Source organism: Narcine bancroftii, chromosome 6 (assembly GCF_036971445.1).
Source record: "Narcine bancroftii isolate sNarBan1 chromosome 6, sNarBan1.hap1, whole genome shotgun sequence".
NCBI lineage: Eukaryota > Metazoa > Chordata > Chondrichthyes > Torpediniformes > Narcinidae > Narcine > Narcine bancroftii.
In genome coordinates, this window is record NC_091474.1 from 38,668,054 (window position 1) to 38,683,729 (window position 15,676).

The 15,676-nt window shown below is 48.8% G+C and overlaps 2 protein-coding genes across 8 annotated transcripts in view; one reads left to right on the forward strand and one right to left on the reverse strand.

Annotated features, from left to right (window-relative positions):
* snx21 (sorting nexin family member 21) overlaps positions 1-7,335 on the forward strand; it is a 32,723-nt gene extending 25,388 nt beyond the window's left edge. The window contains exon 4 of the mRNA XM_069884681.1: positions 4,379-7,335. Within this exon, the coding sequence (XP_069740782.1) occupies positions 4,379-5,050 (672 nt within the window). The 3' untranslated portion in view covers positions 5,051-7,335. The remainder of the gene's footprint in view (positions 1-4,378) is intronic.
* LOC138735961 (EF-hand calcium-binding domain-containing protein 5-like) overlaps positions 1-15,676 on the reverse strand; it is a 217,460-nt gene that overhangs the window by 68,872 nt on the left and 132,912 nt on the right. For 2 of the 7 annotated variants that reach the window (XM_069884667.1, XM_069884666.1), the window contains one exon: positions 900-1,479. The exons of 4 other annotated variants lie outside the window; for them this stretch is intronic. In XM_069884667.1, the coding sequence (XP_069740768.1) occupies positions 1,386-1,479 (94 nt within the window). In that variant the 3' untranslated portion in view covers positions 900-1,385. Of the gene's footprint in view, positions 1-899; positions 1,502-15,676 lie in introns of those variants that run through there. One more of the 7 variants, XM_069884668.1, reaches the window with a different exon arrangement.

Sequence of the window (15,676 nt, forward strand, 5' to 3'; positions counted from 1 at the left end):
TTATGCTTGGTAAACCAGGTAATACCAATAATTTTTAGATTTTCTTTTTGCTTTGTTTTTGTAGCTACTGTAGTCTCTTCTGTTGACAATTAAACATAGCACACAATTTAACATTTCAGACTTCAACTTTCCTTATAACTGTTAATTGTGATTAGTTCCAACAACTCAAAGATCCACCATGCAATTTGAATAATTATTTAACTCTTTTGTTTCATAAATATTTTAGTCACACAGTTCTTGCGTGCCACAACTTCTAAAACTCACTAGTTGTTCATTGTACAAGATTTCTTTTATTGTCATGTAATAATAAAAAAATGTAATATACACAATATAGTTCAACTTTGGCTGCTGTAAAGACAGCATTGTAATTAGTATTGCCTGGCACACTTAATAAGAGAAGCAAAAGAGAGTGGCTTCAGAGACACTGTGGGCCATGGATTTTCCTCCAGCCTCTGCAGCAGCATCATCTCCTGTTCAATCCATTGGTAACCTGAGGTCCAGATCCAAACCCTCAATACAATCAAGAAGCTTTTAGCACCATAAAAACCCTTCTTTCACTCAGCACCTTCATGAATCCCAGTTCTGATACCTAGTTCCCATCGACTGCAAGTCACCAGCAGCCCACAGTCAGTGTGGTTCCTTCAGCCATCTGACCCTTAGTTCCATGCTGTGGTGTCCTTCACCTGAGGTCAACTCCCAGGTTTCTCTTTGTCAATGGCTACTTGTATTGTTTGCTCTAGATCAGCCATTCTCAACCTGTTTTTGGCTATGGCTCCCCTAGAAATTTGCTCAAAGTGTATTGGCCTCCTTCATTATGAAGCAGTCACATTTTGGTTTCTTCTGTACTTCTCTCCCACCAACTACATAAAAAGCATTAAAAAAATTAATGTTACAGGAGGTGAAAAGAAAACAAGGCTTTTAATTGAATAAGCTATGGCACTCATCAAGAATGGATACTTTAGATGAATCTGGCTGGGGTTCGACAGGGAAAGTTCATTTCTTGAGTGCCTGGCTTCTGAATGATCGTCAGTCGTTGGCCTTCAGAGTCATTGTTGTTACTTAGAACCACAGAACAATTACAGCACAGGAACAGGTCACCTTGGCCCCTCTAGTCCATGCTTCTTCCAGGAAGCATCTTTTAATCCACTCTTTCACATACCTCCAAGACTTTTCCAAATTTATGGTGTCGCTGTTCCATGATCACTTTAAACACCTGGTCTGCAATTATCAAAGTATCTGTTTGTGCTTTACAATCTCCCAGACTGTCCCTTTCAAAGATGTCAGTGTCCATTGTTCTCTTTGGATAATTAGTTCACGGAAGAATAGTCCAGTGTTGATCCTGATAAAGTTGATTAACTGACCTTCCTTTCACTCTGCTTCTTTGTTCACAGCATCTCCTCCTTGCAGAAAGTTCCACCTGATGGAAATCTTAGCATCTCTCTCTCTCTCTCTCTCTCTCTCTTTCTGGATGCTCCACCTCTGTTAATGAAACAATCATTTGCTGTTTAAGGAGAAATTATTTATATGAATGAATTCAATAATATTTCTGGAAAATATTCATGATCAATTTGACAACTCTTCAGAAAATGAAACAATCCGTGTTCATTTCTAGAAAGATCCGAACAACATTCTTCCTTTGGCTGAGAAGTGACAAGTAACATTTGTACTGTGCATTACCCAGTAGTGATCATCTTCAACAAGAGTCTTACTACCTCCCTCGCCACTGTCACTGAATCGCTCATTGTTCTAGAGGTTGCTGCAGACCAGAAACTGCATTGCACCAATCATTAAAAACTTTATAGGTCAGAGTTTGAATATTTGTGGCAATTAATTATCTGTCAAAGCCTTTCCATCTCAAATTGCACATTAGGAATTTGATGACATACAGTCTTTAAGTTAAAGTAATTTTAGAAACACTCAGCTCAATCTAGGTATAATACCCCACTTGACTGGCACCCAATCCATCAGTTTCTCAACCACGTTTTTTTATGCCATATACAAATGTACTACAGTAGGGCTTCTTTCATACCCTTTTCAACCATCCTGTTTTGATCTCTTATAAAAACAACAGATGCAGGTAAAAGTAATAACCTGTATGTTCCTTTCCAAGTTCAGTTCCTATGTATTCTGGAGCCATTGGAGCATGGATGCCATTGGAGCATGGATTCCTGTGATTTTCAATTTGTCATAGTCATACAGCACAGAAGCAGGCCCTTCATCCCAACTTGTACATGCAGACCAAGGTGCCCTCCAGAGTTCATCCCATCTGCAACTTGGTCCATAATCCTTCACACTTTTCTGATCCACAAGCCTGTCCAAATGTCTTTTAAATGTAATTGTACCCACCTTTACCACTTCCTTTGGCTACATAAGATTAATTTTAATTTAGAATTACAGAACGATAACAGACCATTTCGCCCACAAGTCCATGCCGCCCAATTTGCACCTAATTAACACCAGAAGTTCCCTGTATGTTTCGAACGTAACTGTTGTAATTTCCAAGTTGGGATCTTGGACAATGTTTACCCTAAGAGTTCTCATCAGTGAAATTCTCACTGGATTTTGTATCCCTCCTGAACAAACAGGCACTTGTGGAACTGCATAATGTGGTCAGTAAACAAGAAACGACCCAGCCTGATGCACTACAAATCTTTGTCTCTACTTTAACAAGGCCTGTGTCAAGAAAACCCTGACTAACTAGTACTAGCATGTAACCTGCTGTCCCAGAGGTCCTAGCACACTCAATCACTTCTTTAACTTGGTGTAGCAGTGATTGAGACTTGCTATGTGTTTTAACAATGGTTTTCCTTTTTTATAACATTTTTAGAGGACTTGCTCTATAAGTGTCTTCCATTTGTTTCTCAATGACAAACTGAAGGCAATCCTATTTTAAACCTTTGAAGTGACTGTGTATAAACTTCAATAGCATTTTAATGTTTCCAAAAACAGTGGCAATATCTTATAGAGACTCTTAGAATTCCAGAACTGGATCTATAGACTGTTAAAGGCATGGCTGTGGGCAGTAATTCAAGAGAAGTTGGGGTGCAAGGTCAGAATTGGATGAGGTTGTAGTTCTAGATGGTCTTATGGAGGATGGAGGGAGCAAGATGTCTTGCATTTTCATATTGAGATGTTCCTTTTTTGTAGTTCTACCATATTTTAGGGGGAAAATGCTAAGAAATTCATTGACACATTGTTGTCCTATTTTTAACATTACACAAGTTATTTCTATAGTTTTGACCATGAAGTTTACAATGGCTTTGTTAATTGGTGCTGTGCAATTTTTGCTTGTTGAATTTCTTTCAATTTTGTGCTTGGCTGTTTTAGCACACCTCCCCCCCCATTTACCATTCGCTTCCCCTCACCCCCCAACCAACAAGGAATATTTTATGTTTTCTAACATTTAATTTGGAAATTCTTAAAATATTTTGTCAATCTTTGAAATTCCGGAAAAAAATTACATCCACTTTCACTCTTAATATATTTTCTAAATTGAATATATTTTTAGTTGAGCTTGTTATTGATGTAAATTAAAATCAATTTTAGATCCAATTAATCCATGAGGTATTCCACCTGGTACTAACTTCACCAGCCATTAATCTTCAAATCAAACAAATAATAGCCATCATTTTCTATTTCTCAAGGAAGTTCCTGTTCACACTGTGTAAAATTTACTGTGGTTGATTTAAGTTCTCACTTCCTCAAATAAATCAGATGTTGGACATGCAGAAGCATTTTGGTCGCTTCTTGCTTATTCCTTGTAATTAGGGTTTTCAAGTTGTTTTCTTTGAGGACTAGGTAGGCAAAAACTCATTTTTTTTGAGTCGGATGAAAGAGTGACACTACTCCAGAACCAACACATATTTAAACACATTTGAAATGAACTACAAGTAAACATGTTTTAAGTTCTTGCTAAAACTTTCTGGTGTTACAGACTTAAATAAACTAAAATTCCAGCCTTATTAAGGAAAAGCAAAAAACGGACCTTTTGTATCCTGCTAAGATGTCATGCAGCCACTTAAATACTTTGAAGCTCTAGGGTTATAGTGTCAATGTGTAGCAGCCAGTTGTCACAGAGTGGATAATGTTGGTTGAGCAGGAATCATTGAGAATTTATCCATTCTTTAAAATAGTATGACGGGATCTTTTACATTTGTCAATAGTGCTGCATCAGGACCTTCAAAATATTTCTGCCCTGTCCCCTCAACCTTCTGATTCAAAAACTTAAAAGGTAGCAGTAAACAGTGGCTACATTTAGTGGGGACTCTTCATAGTGGGGAGAATGATTCACTACAAATATATTTTGTGTACAATAATATAGATTACAATGAATGGTTTTTAAGGAATTCTGTTAACAGGCTTCTTCTCTTTACCAAAGGCCTACACCATACACGTAATAAAGTCAAGAAGTTTCGATGAAGACAAGGCACTGATTATTCGGCGTTATACTGATTTTGCAAAGTTAAATGAAACACTCCACAAGCATTTCAGAGAGGATATGAGCAAGGTGGTCTTTCCAAAGAAGAAAATCCGAAAAAACTATACGCATGAAACCATTGCAAAACGCAGTCGGGCTTTTGAACAGTATCTCCAGCATATCCACTCTATTGCAGATATTCGCCGGTCTAAAATATTTCTGGAATTTTTTTACCTTCGAGATTTAAAAGAAGCTCAAGAATTATTACGAGGTGGTATGTGCAAAGACGCCATGGAGACATTAATTAATGCTCTTCACTTGCAGCAGAAGTTGTGTTCCTTTGATGCAAGCCATTTACTTTTCACTCTAGCTTCTATTTCTGTGTGTTATCAAGAGCAAGATCAACAAGAAGAGGCCCAAGCTTACTGTGAGCGGGCCTTGCAGACTATAGAACACCAGGAAAATCATCCTTTGCTTGTGCCTTTACTTCATTCCAACATCAGGCTCTCATGGAAAATAGGAAAAGACAAACGTCACTCTGAAGCAAAACTTCAGCAAGTCCAAGAGGCAGGAGTTGATATTTTAAATCGACCTAGTCTCAAAGAATGCCTTATCAAATATTTTTTGGAATGAATTAGACAGCACCATAAAATAATGGGGGAAAGGGATAAATAAAGATAAATATTTGCATTTATATAGCACCTTTCATTACTTAAGACAATTTCAAAGCACTCTACCGTTATTGAACAGCTTATTATCATTCTTGAAATGTAAAACAATGCATAGAGATCTCAATAGAACTGTGAAAATGTATTTAATGTGTTTAATTGTTAAACTAAACAAGGACAAAGGGGAATTTCCCTCAGTTCATGATGTAATGGTAATTTTGCATCCACCAGAGAGAACGTACAGGATCAGTAACCAGTTTACAGTTTTGGTAGGTGAGGATAAATCAAAGTTTACCAAACCTATTTGGAAGAAAATTGAGCAGGGGGATCTGTTGTCCCCATCTTGCTTAATTTCTAAATATATCCATTGTTATTAACTCTGGATGAAGGAAGTTGTGGAATTTACTTCAATAAGGACTATCAGGAGATGTAGGTGTTGCAGATTTATTAACATCCTTGACTCTGGTCTCGTATTTAAAACAAATTTCTAATTTGTCAAGAGGCCAATAGAGATCAAGACATCAGATGTGAATGAAATTGTGGCTTTAATTGTATTTCAGCAAAATCATGATTGTGAATGTTGCTCAGGTGAATGAAAAAAATGTCCCATTTGAGAACTGTAGAGTTCACCCACCCTGAGCAGTTTTGAGGGAGACATTTCTCAATTTCCAGAATCCTGCCATCCTATCTGAATCCCGTTTAGATTCATAGTTTTGCCTCAAAGTATTTCTGCTTAACCAATCAAATCTTATTTTTTTCTGTTCTTATGACCTATCTAAGAGTTTGTTCCTTCCTATGAAGTTAGGTAAAAGATTAGCTTGCAATCATTGTTCACAAATGAAACTTGCTGAAGAGCAATGAATCATTTTAAATACCCAATGACTCATTTTATTGTATTAGAGCTTGTATGCGTCCAGATCTGCCTCACCAGCTATTTATTAGGTTTTCTTGGTCATTTAGTTGAGGGATTATTGTCCTGCTAAGGATGGTTGTCTTTCCTAAAAGTATGTATTCTTAACTACGACACAGATAATAAAATTTAATTATGTGGAATTGTCACAGCATTTTGATGGAGGTAATTATCTGGCCATTGCGACTGTGGCAGTTTTCAACATAGCCAACTTGGAAGGTTGTGAACAGAGGATACATTTCATTCCTCGCAAGAAAGCCTGACATAATGGAAACTCTGATCCTTGTATTCCTGTAAGTCTCAAATCTCAGCAGGTATTTACTCTTGGAGGCAAATTATACCATTACATGATTTAAAGAAAGGCAAAAGAGGACTTGTCACATTCATTCCTATTTTCAAAGGAATATTAATGGAATTATGTTTATAGAAATTCTTTGTAAAGTTGGACTTGTTAGGTAAGTTGATGCTTTAAGCTACATCTGTACTTTTTAAATGAGATTCGTAACTTAATGGTAAGGGAATCCTGTTGACTATTTTTGAACTCTTTTATAAAACATTTAAATAAAAAATTTATATTTTGCTCGTCTTAAAAAAAAGAGAACAGTAATTAGCAAGTTATTAAATAAAAGGGGTTCATGTGATTTAAAGCACTTGAAAATCTTTGTAATGGTAGCAGAGTGATCCAAGGTGCGGAACTAGAAGTGCCTCAAAAACCAGTGCATGTTGATAGAGCTGTGCAAATAAGTAATTTATTTAGGACTAAATACCAGAATCCTGAAACTGAGTTCAATATTTTTTATGCGCAATTTGATATGTAGAAAGCTTAACTGCATTGGAAATAGATTTCCCAAAATTATAAGCAGATCTTCAGTGGGAATTACAAGGTCTACTGAACATTTGCAATAAAACTTAAGTAGCAAAAAAATAATTATTTCACTGTTTTGTATACTACCTCACCCATGTATATTTAAAGAATTCTTTGGATTAATTTAAAGGCCCAGACTTTTCATGGACTGTCTACTATGAACTCCAAATGCTTGCATCTTCTAGGAAGCTATAGCTATGGATTGCTTCCCATTTCCACCAGCCTTACTTCCCACATTTCTTCACCCCAATGATCTCAACAACCAAATACCTTTTTCCCCAATGGTCTTCACTGCCAATCAATGTACATGTACCTTCATTTAGAAGGCTTACATTTTTAAAAGAAATATAGACTTTATCCATAATGAATTGTTTACAAAATGTAAACTGTTTTACTGGTGAAAGAAATCCATTATTTTGTGAACATCTTTTTGAGTTGAAATGAATAAAAGCCAACAAAAACTATATGTAAACTATTCAGTCTCTTTGCACCCTTTGTGACATATCCATAAATTTCCATCATTGTACATTGTTGTATTTATTTCTATTTAACAGCATTTCCACTACTGTTACATTCTTTCCATCCCCCCCCCACCGCTGCTTGAGGGGCTCCCCCCCACCGCTGCTTGAGGGGCTCCCCCCCACCGCTGCTTGAGGGGCACCCCCCCACCGCTGCTTGAGGGGCTGGCTCCCCCCCACCGCTGCTTGAGGGGCTGGCTCCCCCCCACCGCTGCTTGAGGGGCTGGCTCCCCCCCACCGCTGCTTGAGGGGCTGGCTCCCCCCCACCGCTGCTTGAGGAGCTGGCTCCCCCCCACCGCTGCTTGAGGGGCTGGCTCCCCCCCACCGCTGCTTGAGGGGCTGGCTCCCCCCCACCGCTGCTTGAGGGGCTGGCTCCCCCCCACCGCTGCTTGAGGGGCTGGCTCCCCCCCACCGCTGCTTGAGGGGCTGGCTCCCCCCCACCGCTGCTTGAGGGGCTGGCTCCCCCCCACCGCTGCTTGAGGGGCTGGCTCCCCCCCACCGCTGCTTGAGGGGCTGGCTCCCCCCCACCGCTGCTTGAGGGGCTGGCTCCCCCCCACCGCTGCTTGAGGGGCTGGCTCCCCCCCACCGCTGCTTGAGGGGCTGGCTCCCCCCCACCGCTGCTTGAGGGGCTGGCTCCCCCCCACCGCTGCTTGAGGGGCTGGCTCCCCCCCACCGCTGCTTGAGGGGCTGGCTCCCCCCCACCGCTGCTTGAGGGGCTGGCTCCCCCCCACCGCTGCTTGAGGGGCTGGCTCCCCCCCACCGCTGCTTGAGGGGCTGGCTCCCCCCCACCGCTGCTTGAGGGGCTGGCTCCCCCCCACCGCTGCTTGAGGGGCTGGCTCCCCCCCACCGCTGCTTGAGGGGCTGGCTCCCCCCCACCGCTGCTTGAGGGGCTGGCTCCCCCCCACCGCTGCTTGAGGGGCTGGCTCCCCCCCACCGCTGCTTGAGGGGCTGGCTCCCCCCCACCGCTGCTTGAGGGGCTGGCTCCCCCCCACCGCTGCTTGAGGGGCTGGCTCCCCCCCACCGCTGCTTGAGGGGCTGGCTCCCCCCCACCGCTGCTTGAGGGGCTGGCTCCCCCCCACCGCTGCTTGAGGGGCTGGCTCCCCCCCACCGCTGCTTGAGGGGCTGGCTCCCCCCCACCGCTGCTTGAGGGGCTGGCTCCCCCCCACCGCTGCTTGAGGGGCTGGCTCCCCCCCACCGCTGCTTGAGGGGCTGGCTCCCCCCCACCGCTGCTTGAGGGGCTGGCTCCCCCCCACCGCTGCTTGAGGGGCTGGCTCCCCCCCACCGCTGCTTGAGGGGCTGGCTCCCCCCCACCGCTGCTTGAGGGGCTGGCTCCCCCCCACCGCTGCTTGAGGGGCTGGCTCCCCCCCACCGCTGCTTGAGGGGCTGGCTCCCCCCCACCGCTGCTTGAGGGGCTGGCTCCCCCCCACCGCTGCTTGAGCGGCTGGCTCCCCCCCACCGCTGCTTGAGCGGCTGGCTCCCCCCCACCGCTGCTTGAGCGGCTGGCTCCCCCCCACCGCTGCTTGAGGGGCTGGCTCCCCCCCACCGCTGCTTGAGGGGCTGGCTCCCCCCCACCGCTGCTTGAGGGGCTGGCTCCCCCCCACCGCTGCTTGAGGGGCTGGCTCCCCCCCACCGCTGCTTGAGGGGCTGGCTCCCCCCCACCGCTGCTTGAGGGGCTGGCTCCCCCCCACCGCTGCTTGAGGGGCTGGCTTCCCCCCCACCGCTGCTTGAGGGGCTGGCTCCCCCCCACCGCTGCTTGAGGGGCTGGCTCCCCCCCACCGCTGCTTGAGGGGCTGGCTCCCCCCCACCGCTGCTTGAGGGGCTGGCTCCCCCCCACCGCTGCTTGAGGGGCGGGCTCCCCCCCACCGCTGCTTGAGGGGCGGGCTCCCCCCCACCGCTGCTTGAGGGGCGGGCTCCCCCCCACCGCTGCTTGAGGGGCGGGCTCCCCCCCACCGCTGCTTGAGGGGCGGGCTCCCCCCCACCGCTGCTTGAGGGGCGGGCTCCCCCCCACCGCTGCTTGAGGGGCGGGCTCCCCCCCACCGCTGCTTGAGGGGCGGGCTCCCCCCCACCGCTGCTTGAGGGGCGGGCTCCCCCCCACCGCTGCTTGAGGGGCGGGCTCCCCCCCACCGCTGCTTGAGGGGCGGGCTCCCCCCCACCGCTGCTTGAGGGGCGGGCTCCCCCCCACCGCTGCTTGAGGGGCGGGCTCCCCCCCACCGCTGCTTGAGGGGCGGGCTCCCCCCCACCGCTGCTTGAGGGGCGGGCTCCCCCCCACCGCTGCTTGAGGGGCGGGCTCCCCCCCACCGCTGCTTGAGGGGCGGGCTCCCCCCCACCGCTGCTTGAGGGGCGGGCTCCCCCCCACCGCTGCTTGAGGGGCGGGCTCCCCCCCACCGCTGCTTGAGGGGCGGGCTCCCCCCCACCGCTGCTTGAGGGGCGGGCTCCCCCCCACCGCTGCTTGAGGGGCGGGCTCCCCCCCACCGCTGCTTGAGGGGCGGGCTCCCCCCCACCGCTGCTTGAGGGGCGGGCTCCCCCCCCACCGCTGCTTGAGGGGCGGGCTCCCCCCCCACCGCTGCTTGAGGGGCGGGCTCCCCCCCACCGCTGCTTGAGGGGCGGGCTCCCCCCCACCGCTGCTTGAGGGGCGGGCTCCCCCCCACCGCTGCTTGAGGGGCTCCCCCCCACCGCTGCTTGAGGGGCTCCCCCCCACCGCTGCTTGAGGGGCGGGCTCCCCCCCACCGCTGCTTGAGGGGCGGGCTCCCCCCCACCGCTGCTTGAGGGGCGGGCTCCCCCCCACCGCTGCTTGAGGGGCGGGCTCCCCCCCACCGCTGCTTGAGGGGCGGGCTCCCCCCCACCGCTGCTTGAGGGGCGGGCTCCCCCCCACCGCTGCTTGAGGGGCGGGCTCCCCCCCACCGCTGCTTGAGGGGCGGGCTCCCCCCCACCGCTGCTTGAGGGGCGGGCTCCCCCCCACCGCTGCTTGAGGGGCGGGCTCCCCCCCACCGCTGCTTGAGGGGCGGGCTCCCCCCCACCGCTGCTTGAGGGGCTCCCCCCCACCGCTGCTTGAGGGGCTCCCCCCCACCGCTGCTTGAGGGGCTCCCCCCCACCGCTGCTTGAGGGGCGGGCTCCCCCCCACCGCTGCTTGAGGGGCGGGCTCCCCCCCACCGCTGCTTGAGGGGCTCCCCCCCACCGCTGCTTGAGGGGCTCCCCCCCACCGCTGCTTGAGGGGCTCCCCCCCACCGCTGCTTGAGGGGCTCCCCCCCACCGCTGCTTGAGGGGCTCCCCCCCACCGCTGCTTGAGGGGCTCCCCCCCACCGCTGCTTGAGGGGCTCCCCCCCACCGCTGCTTGAGGGGCGGGCGCCCCCCCCACCGCTGCTTGAGGGGCGGGCGCCCCCCCCACCGCTGCTTGAGGGGCTCCCCCCCCCCTTGCTTGAGGGGCTTTCCCTTCGTTTAAACCCCTCAATGCCTGGTAATAGCAGGAATCCAGACTGTGGATCTTCCTCACAGAGCCCTCGCGTTGGCTGCACCAAGCCTTGGTACATCCTTCACCATGTGCTCCTACAGCCTGGAATGTGCCAGTCAAAAGCATTCCGTCTATGGCATCGGGTGCTGGTAGACCAAAGGGTGTCTTTCACCAAGTCAATGGTCTTCCAGCAGTCTCTGTGCGCATACCCAGGAACAGCCTGTAAGTCAGAGTCCTCTGTCACATTGCTGCTGAGGATGAACAATGACAAGAACTCTTGCATCCTCCACATATTCTTAGTGAATCTGCATTCTGCAAAGAGGTGGGCAACTCTCCACTCCACCATAGTCATTTCGGGATCAATGTAAGTTATGGGTTATGTTCCGGTCGTACTTAAAGGATTTGACTGGGAGGGATCCTCCCACTGCCAGTCAGGCCAAATCCTGGTGCTCATTTGTGAGCACAGGCGATAAAATATTCTGCCAGATGACCTCTACTGTCTGCTCAGGAAACTACCCCACAGTATCAATTGAGTCCTCCGTGTCTGCAGGACTTTTTGTACTGACCACTGCCTAATGGCCTTGTGGTCAAAGATGCTCATCTGAAAAAACATTTCCACAAAGAATAGGTTGCGTTGTAAAATCCAGCTGACTGGAACATTGCGTGGCAATGAAGCCAGGCCCATCCTTCACACAGATCCAGTCACTCGGCTCACAGTCAGTGAACTTGATATTAGCCAAAAGGCTGAGAAGTCTTAAAGCTATAGAAAAATTAGAGGTTCAAATTATAAAACTTTTTCTTTCCAGAATATAGTTGGCGTAGTGGTTAGGGTTCAGTGCTAGTGACTAGAGTGAAGTCCGGCACTGTTTTGTGAGAGGTTTGTATGTTTTTCCTGGGTCTGCATAGGTTTCCTCTGGGTACTGCAATTTCCAGTCTGATGCTTTGCAGCTTCTATACCACACAATGATGCAGCCAGGTAGGGCATCCAAAATCTTGCTCCTGTAAAAGGTTGTCAAGATGGGAGTCAGTAGCCTTGGCCACCTCAGCCTTCTTAGGATATGTGGGTGCTATTGTTATTTCTTGACTAATGAGGATGTGTTGAGGGTCCAGAATAGGTCATCCTATAGTGGTCTGGTACCCAGGAGGCAACCCAAAATTCAAAATGATGAATGAACATTGCAATCTCTCAAAAGCCCACGAGGGCTAATGGCCTTTCTTCCTGGCCAGCAGCCCACACAGCGGGAAACTGAACATTGGTGGGAACGCTGACCGATCAGTGGCTGGCACGTCAGTGATGTCACTTCTGCTGACCATGACAGGAAAGCCAAGCCAAGTGGCAGGAAGCCCCAGAGAGAAAGACAAGGCTGCAACAATCGACTGAAAGGCAAATGGACTCCCCCAGCAACTAGTACTGTTTTTATCATCAATGATGGGGTACAGAGGCTCGCTGATGCCCCCACCCTACCGTTTCAGCTATCACTAATGGCTATGGTGGTTGGCCAATGAGACAGCCTCCTCCACGTCTGCAACTCCTTCTCAGGCCGGTGTTTCCTGGTTGACATGGGTGCTGAGATTAGCATCCTCCCATCCACCCCCTCCTCCCCAGCCTATGACACCCAGAATGGAAAGCCAAGCCTGAGGGCAACGAAGAGTAGCACTACAAGGACCTTCAGCACCTGTACCATCCCCACTCTGTTTTGACAACTGCTGCTTCATGTGGACCTTCTAGCACAGCCACTCCTGGGAGCAGACTTCCTCTGGGCCCACTGTCTGCTAGAGGACCTCAAAGGGCAGTGGTTGGTGTATGCCAGGACTTCCCAGACTTTTTCCCTGGGTGAAGCTCCATCACGCTGTATAATAATGCACCCTGGCAGAGTTCCCTTCCATCGTGGCACCAGAGTTCACTTTGGCCAAGCCCAACCACAGGGTACGGCACCACATCCTGACAGAGGGCCCCCCATTCCATGCCAGGGTGCGCCGCCTTCCTTCTGAGAAACTCAGCCTCATGAAGGAGGAGTTTAAAAAGATGGAGGACTTGGGGATTGTGTGGTGTTCCAACAGTCCATGGGCCTCCCCCTGCACATGGTACCAAAGACATCAAGAGGGTGGAGGCCAAATGGAGACAACTGCCACCTCAATGAGGCCACCATACCATACAGGTATTCTGTGCCACATACACAGGATTTCACAGTGAACCTGCAGAGGGCATGTATATTCTCGAAGGTTGACCTCATTCGAGGCCGTCATCAGATCCCAGTCCACCCTGATGACATTCCTAAAACTGTTATCATCACCCACTGTTTGAGTTCATCAGAATGCCTTTCAGGCTCAAAAATGCAGCTCAGACCTTCCAGAGGCTGATAGTCATGGTGGGCCGGGACCTTAGGTTTGCGTTCATTTATCTGGATGATATTCTGATAGCCAGCCACAATTACAAGGTACAAGGAGCCAATCTATGATAATTGTGCACTGACTTGAGAAACTTTAGTCTAACAATCAATCCGGCCAAATGTCAGTAGGTCACATACAAACACTTCAAAACAGTTCCCATTTAAAATACTAGAGCTCTCCTCAAGCCTGATAGGCCAGCTCCAAGTGCCTTTGCAAAAACTTTTAGAGTGCCCAAGGGACTTCACTAATGGATTGTTTTGAAAAGCAACAGATGAAAGAACTCGGTCAGAGCCTCAGTCTGTCTGGGAGGAGGTTGCTGTTCTGAGGGTCATATGGTTTTGCAAGCAGAGAGAGGTAAAAACAGGTGTTTTTCAGAGTGAGAAAGAGAGAGAGAGAGAATTCAGTTCTACAGACAGCAGCAGCAGCTGGGACTGGAACAGGACAAGCTGGGAAGCTGGAGGAAAAACCCCATTTTGAAGATGGGTTGTTAGTGCTTAGTTCAGCCTGGTCAAAGCCCTTGTGGTCCATACAAGAGGAAAGGACTGGCTGCCTAATATTTCACTTGAAATAAGCGAAACAAAAAGGAACTCTGTGGCGACCTGAAAGAAAGAGGTTATCATCTGGAAAACCTGATGGGGCAAGTTTCTTCGGCAAGACACTGATGTGGCTGATTAAAAGGGATCAGTTTGTGTCCAGGAACAACAAATCTGTCTCTGAAAACCAACAAGAATCTTCCTGAGCAGTAACCATTGACCTTTCAAGCACCAAAGCCTGGTGAACTTCTGTGCACAGTATAAGAATTTCCTGCAACCACTAAACTTGGAGGAATGAGAAGTGAGATTGGACTGTGAATCAAATAACTTTTCTGAACTTACACACACATTACATATACGTGAGCTTTAGAATTACAAAGGGGTTAAGTTCGGTTAATAGTGATAAGTTAAAATGTGATTCTGTTTTCATGTTTAAGGATAATTAAAAGCAACTTTGTTTAAGTAACCATTTGTCTTGGTGAATATCTATTGCTGCTGGGTTTTGGGGTCCTCTTGGCTCGTAACAGCTCTAATGACAGGGAAGAAAAAAAGAGGTCACCTGGGACAGGGAAGCATCAGAGGCATTCCAGAAGGCAAAATACATACTGGCCCACACCTTGCTTCTTGTACACCCCAGGTGACCTCTGACAGATGCCCTGACTGCCCTCACAGTCGACGCTTCCAACACAGTGGTCAGGGGCGTACTTGAACAGTTGATCGAGATGCAGTGGCAGCGCCTGGCTTTCCTTAGCAGACACCACCAGACACCTGAACTTAAATACAGCACCTTTGACTATGAAATCTTGGCACTGTACCTTCCGGTCCGACACTTCAGGTACTTAAGGTTTTCACAGCCCACAAGCTATTGACCTTCATCTTCAATAAAGTTTCAGACCTGTGGTCAGCCAGGCAGCAGAGGCATCTGTCCTACATGTCTGAGTTCACCACGGACATTGAACATATCGCTGGAAAAGCCAACATGATGGCCAACGCACTGTCACAGCCGGCGATCCAATCCATCCAGACCCTGTCCCGGGGATAGATTACACAGCCCTGGCAAAGGCACAGCAGGCAGACCCTGAGATTCCCACATACAGGATAGCAGTTTCAGGGTTCAAGCTAGTGGACGTCACCATCGGTCCAGGTAACCAGACACTCCTTTGCAATGTATCCACTGGCAAACCCTCCCCCATCATACTGGCAGTCTGGAGACGGAAGGTTTTTGACGCGGTGCATAATCTGGTGAACTGATGTTCAGGTTTGTGTGGGTCCCACAGGTTAAGATCCAGACCAAAGTTGAAGTACAAAGCACATGTTTATTTTGGGGATGTAAACGGGACAACAGGGTGAATATGCGGTGAATATGCTAGCCAAATCTCTACATACATACAATACGCAAGGGGTGAATATACACTTCAGATACTGAGGGAGGAACCGACAGAAGAGTGGGGGAAATCACATGAATATATACATTCAACAGTCCCCCAACCCTTAGCTGGTATGGACACGGCTCTTGCTACCTGACCTCGGGACTCACCCCAAACCAGTGTGAAAGGTGCCTCTTGCATGTTACAAGGAGTCCAAAGAGGCAGAACAAAGGGGCACATGGTCCTTTATAGTTCTGCAGGCAGTACTGGGGGGGCCAATCACTGGGCCCCTTTGGCTGCTGTGAGCAATGGCTCGAAGCGAAGTGCAGGGCCTCAGCAGGGGTCAGCCAAGGTGATTCACCTAGGTCAATTGAGTGAAGGCCAGGGCTGAGTCTGGGCAGGCTGTCTGGACTGCAGCATCTGGTGATTTTGGTGGGTTACTCGCAAGGGTCATCTCGATGGCTTGGAGTGAGTCTTTTACCTTGATTGGCAGGTAGTGTATCCTTCAAACAGGAGCACAGCAGCACCACCAGGTGGTGTACCCTGTCTGTCCATTACA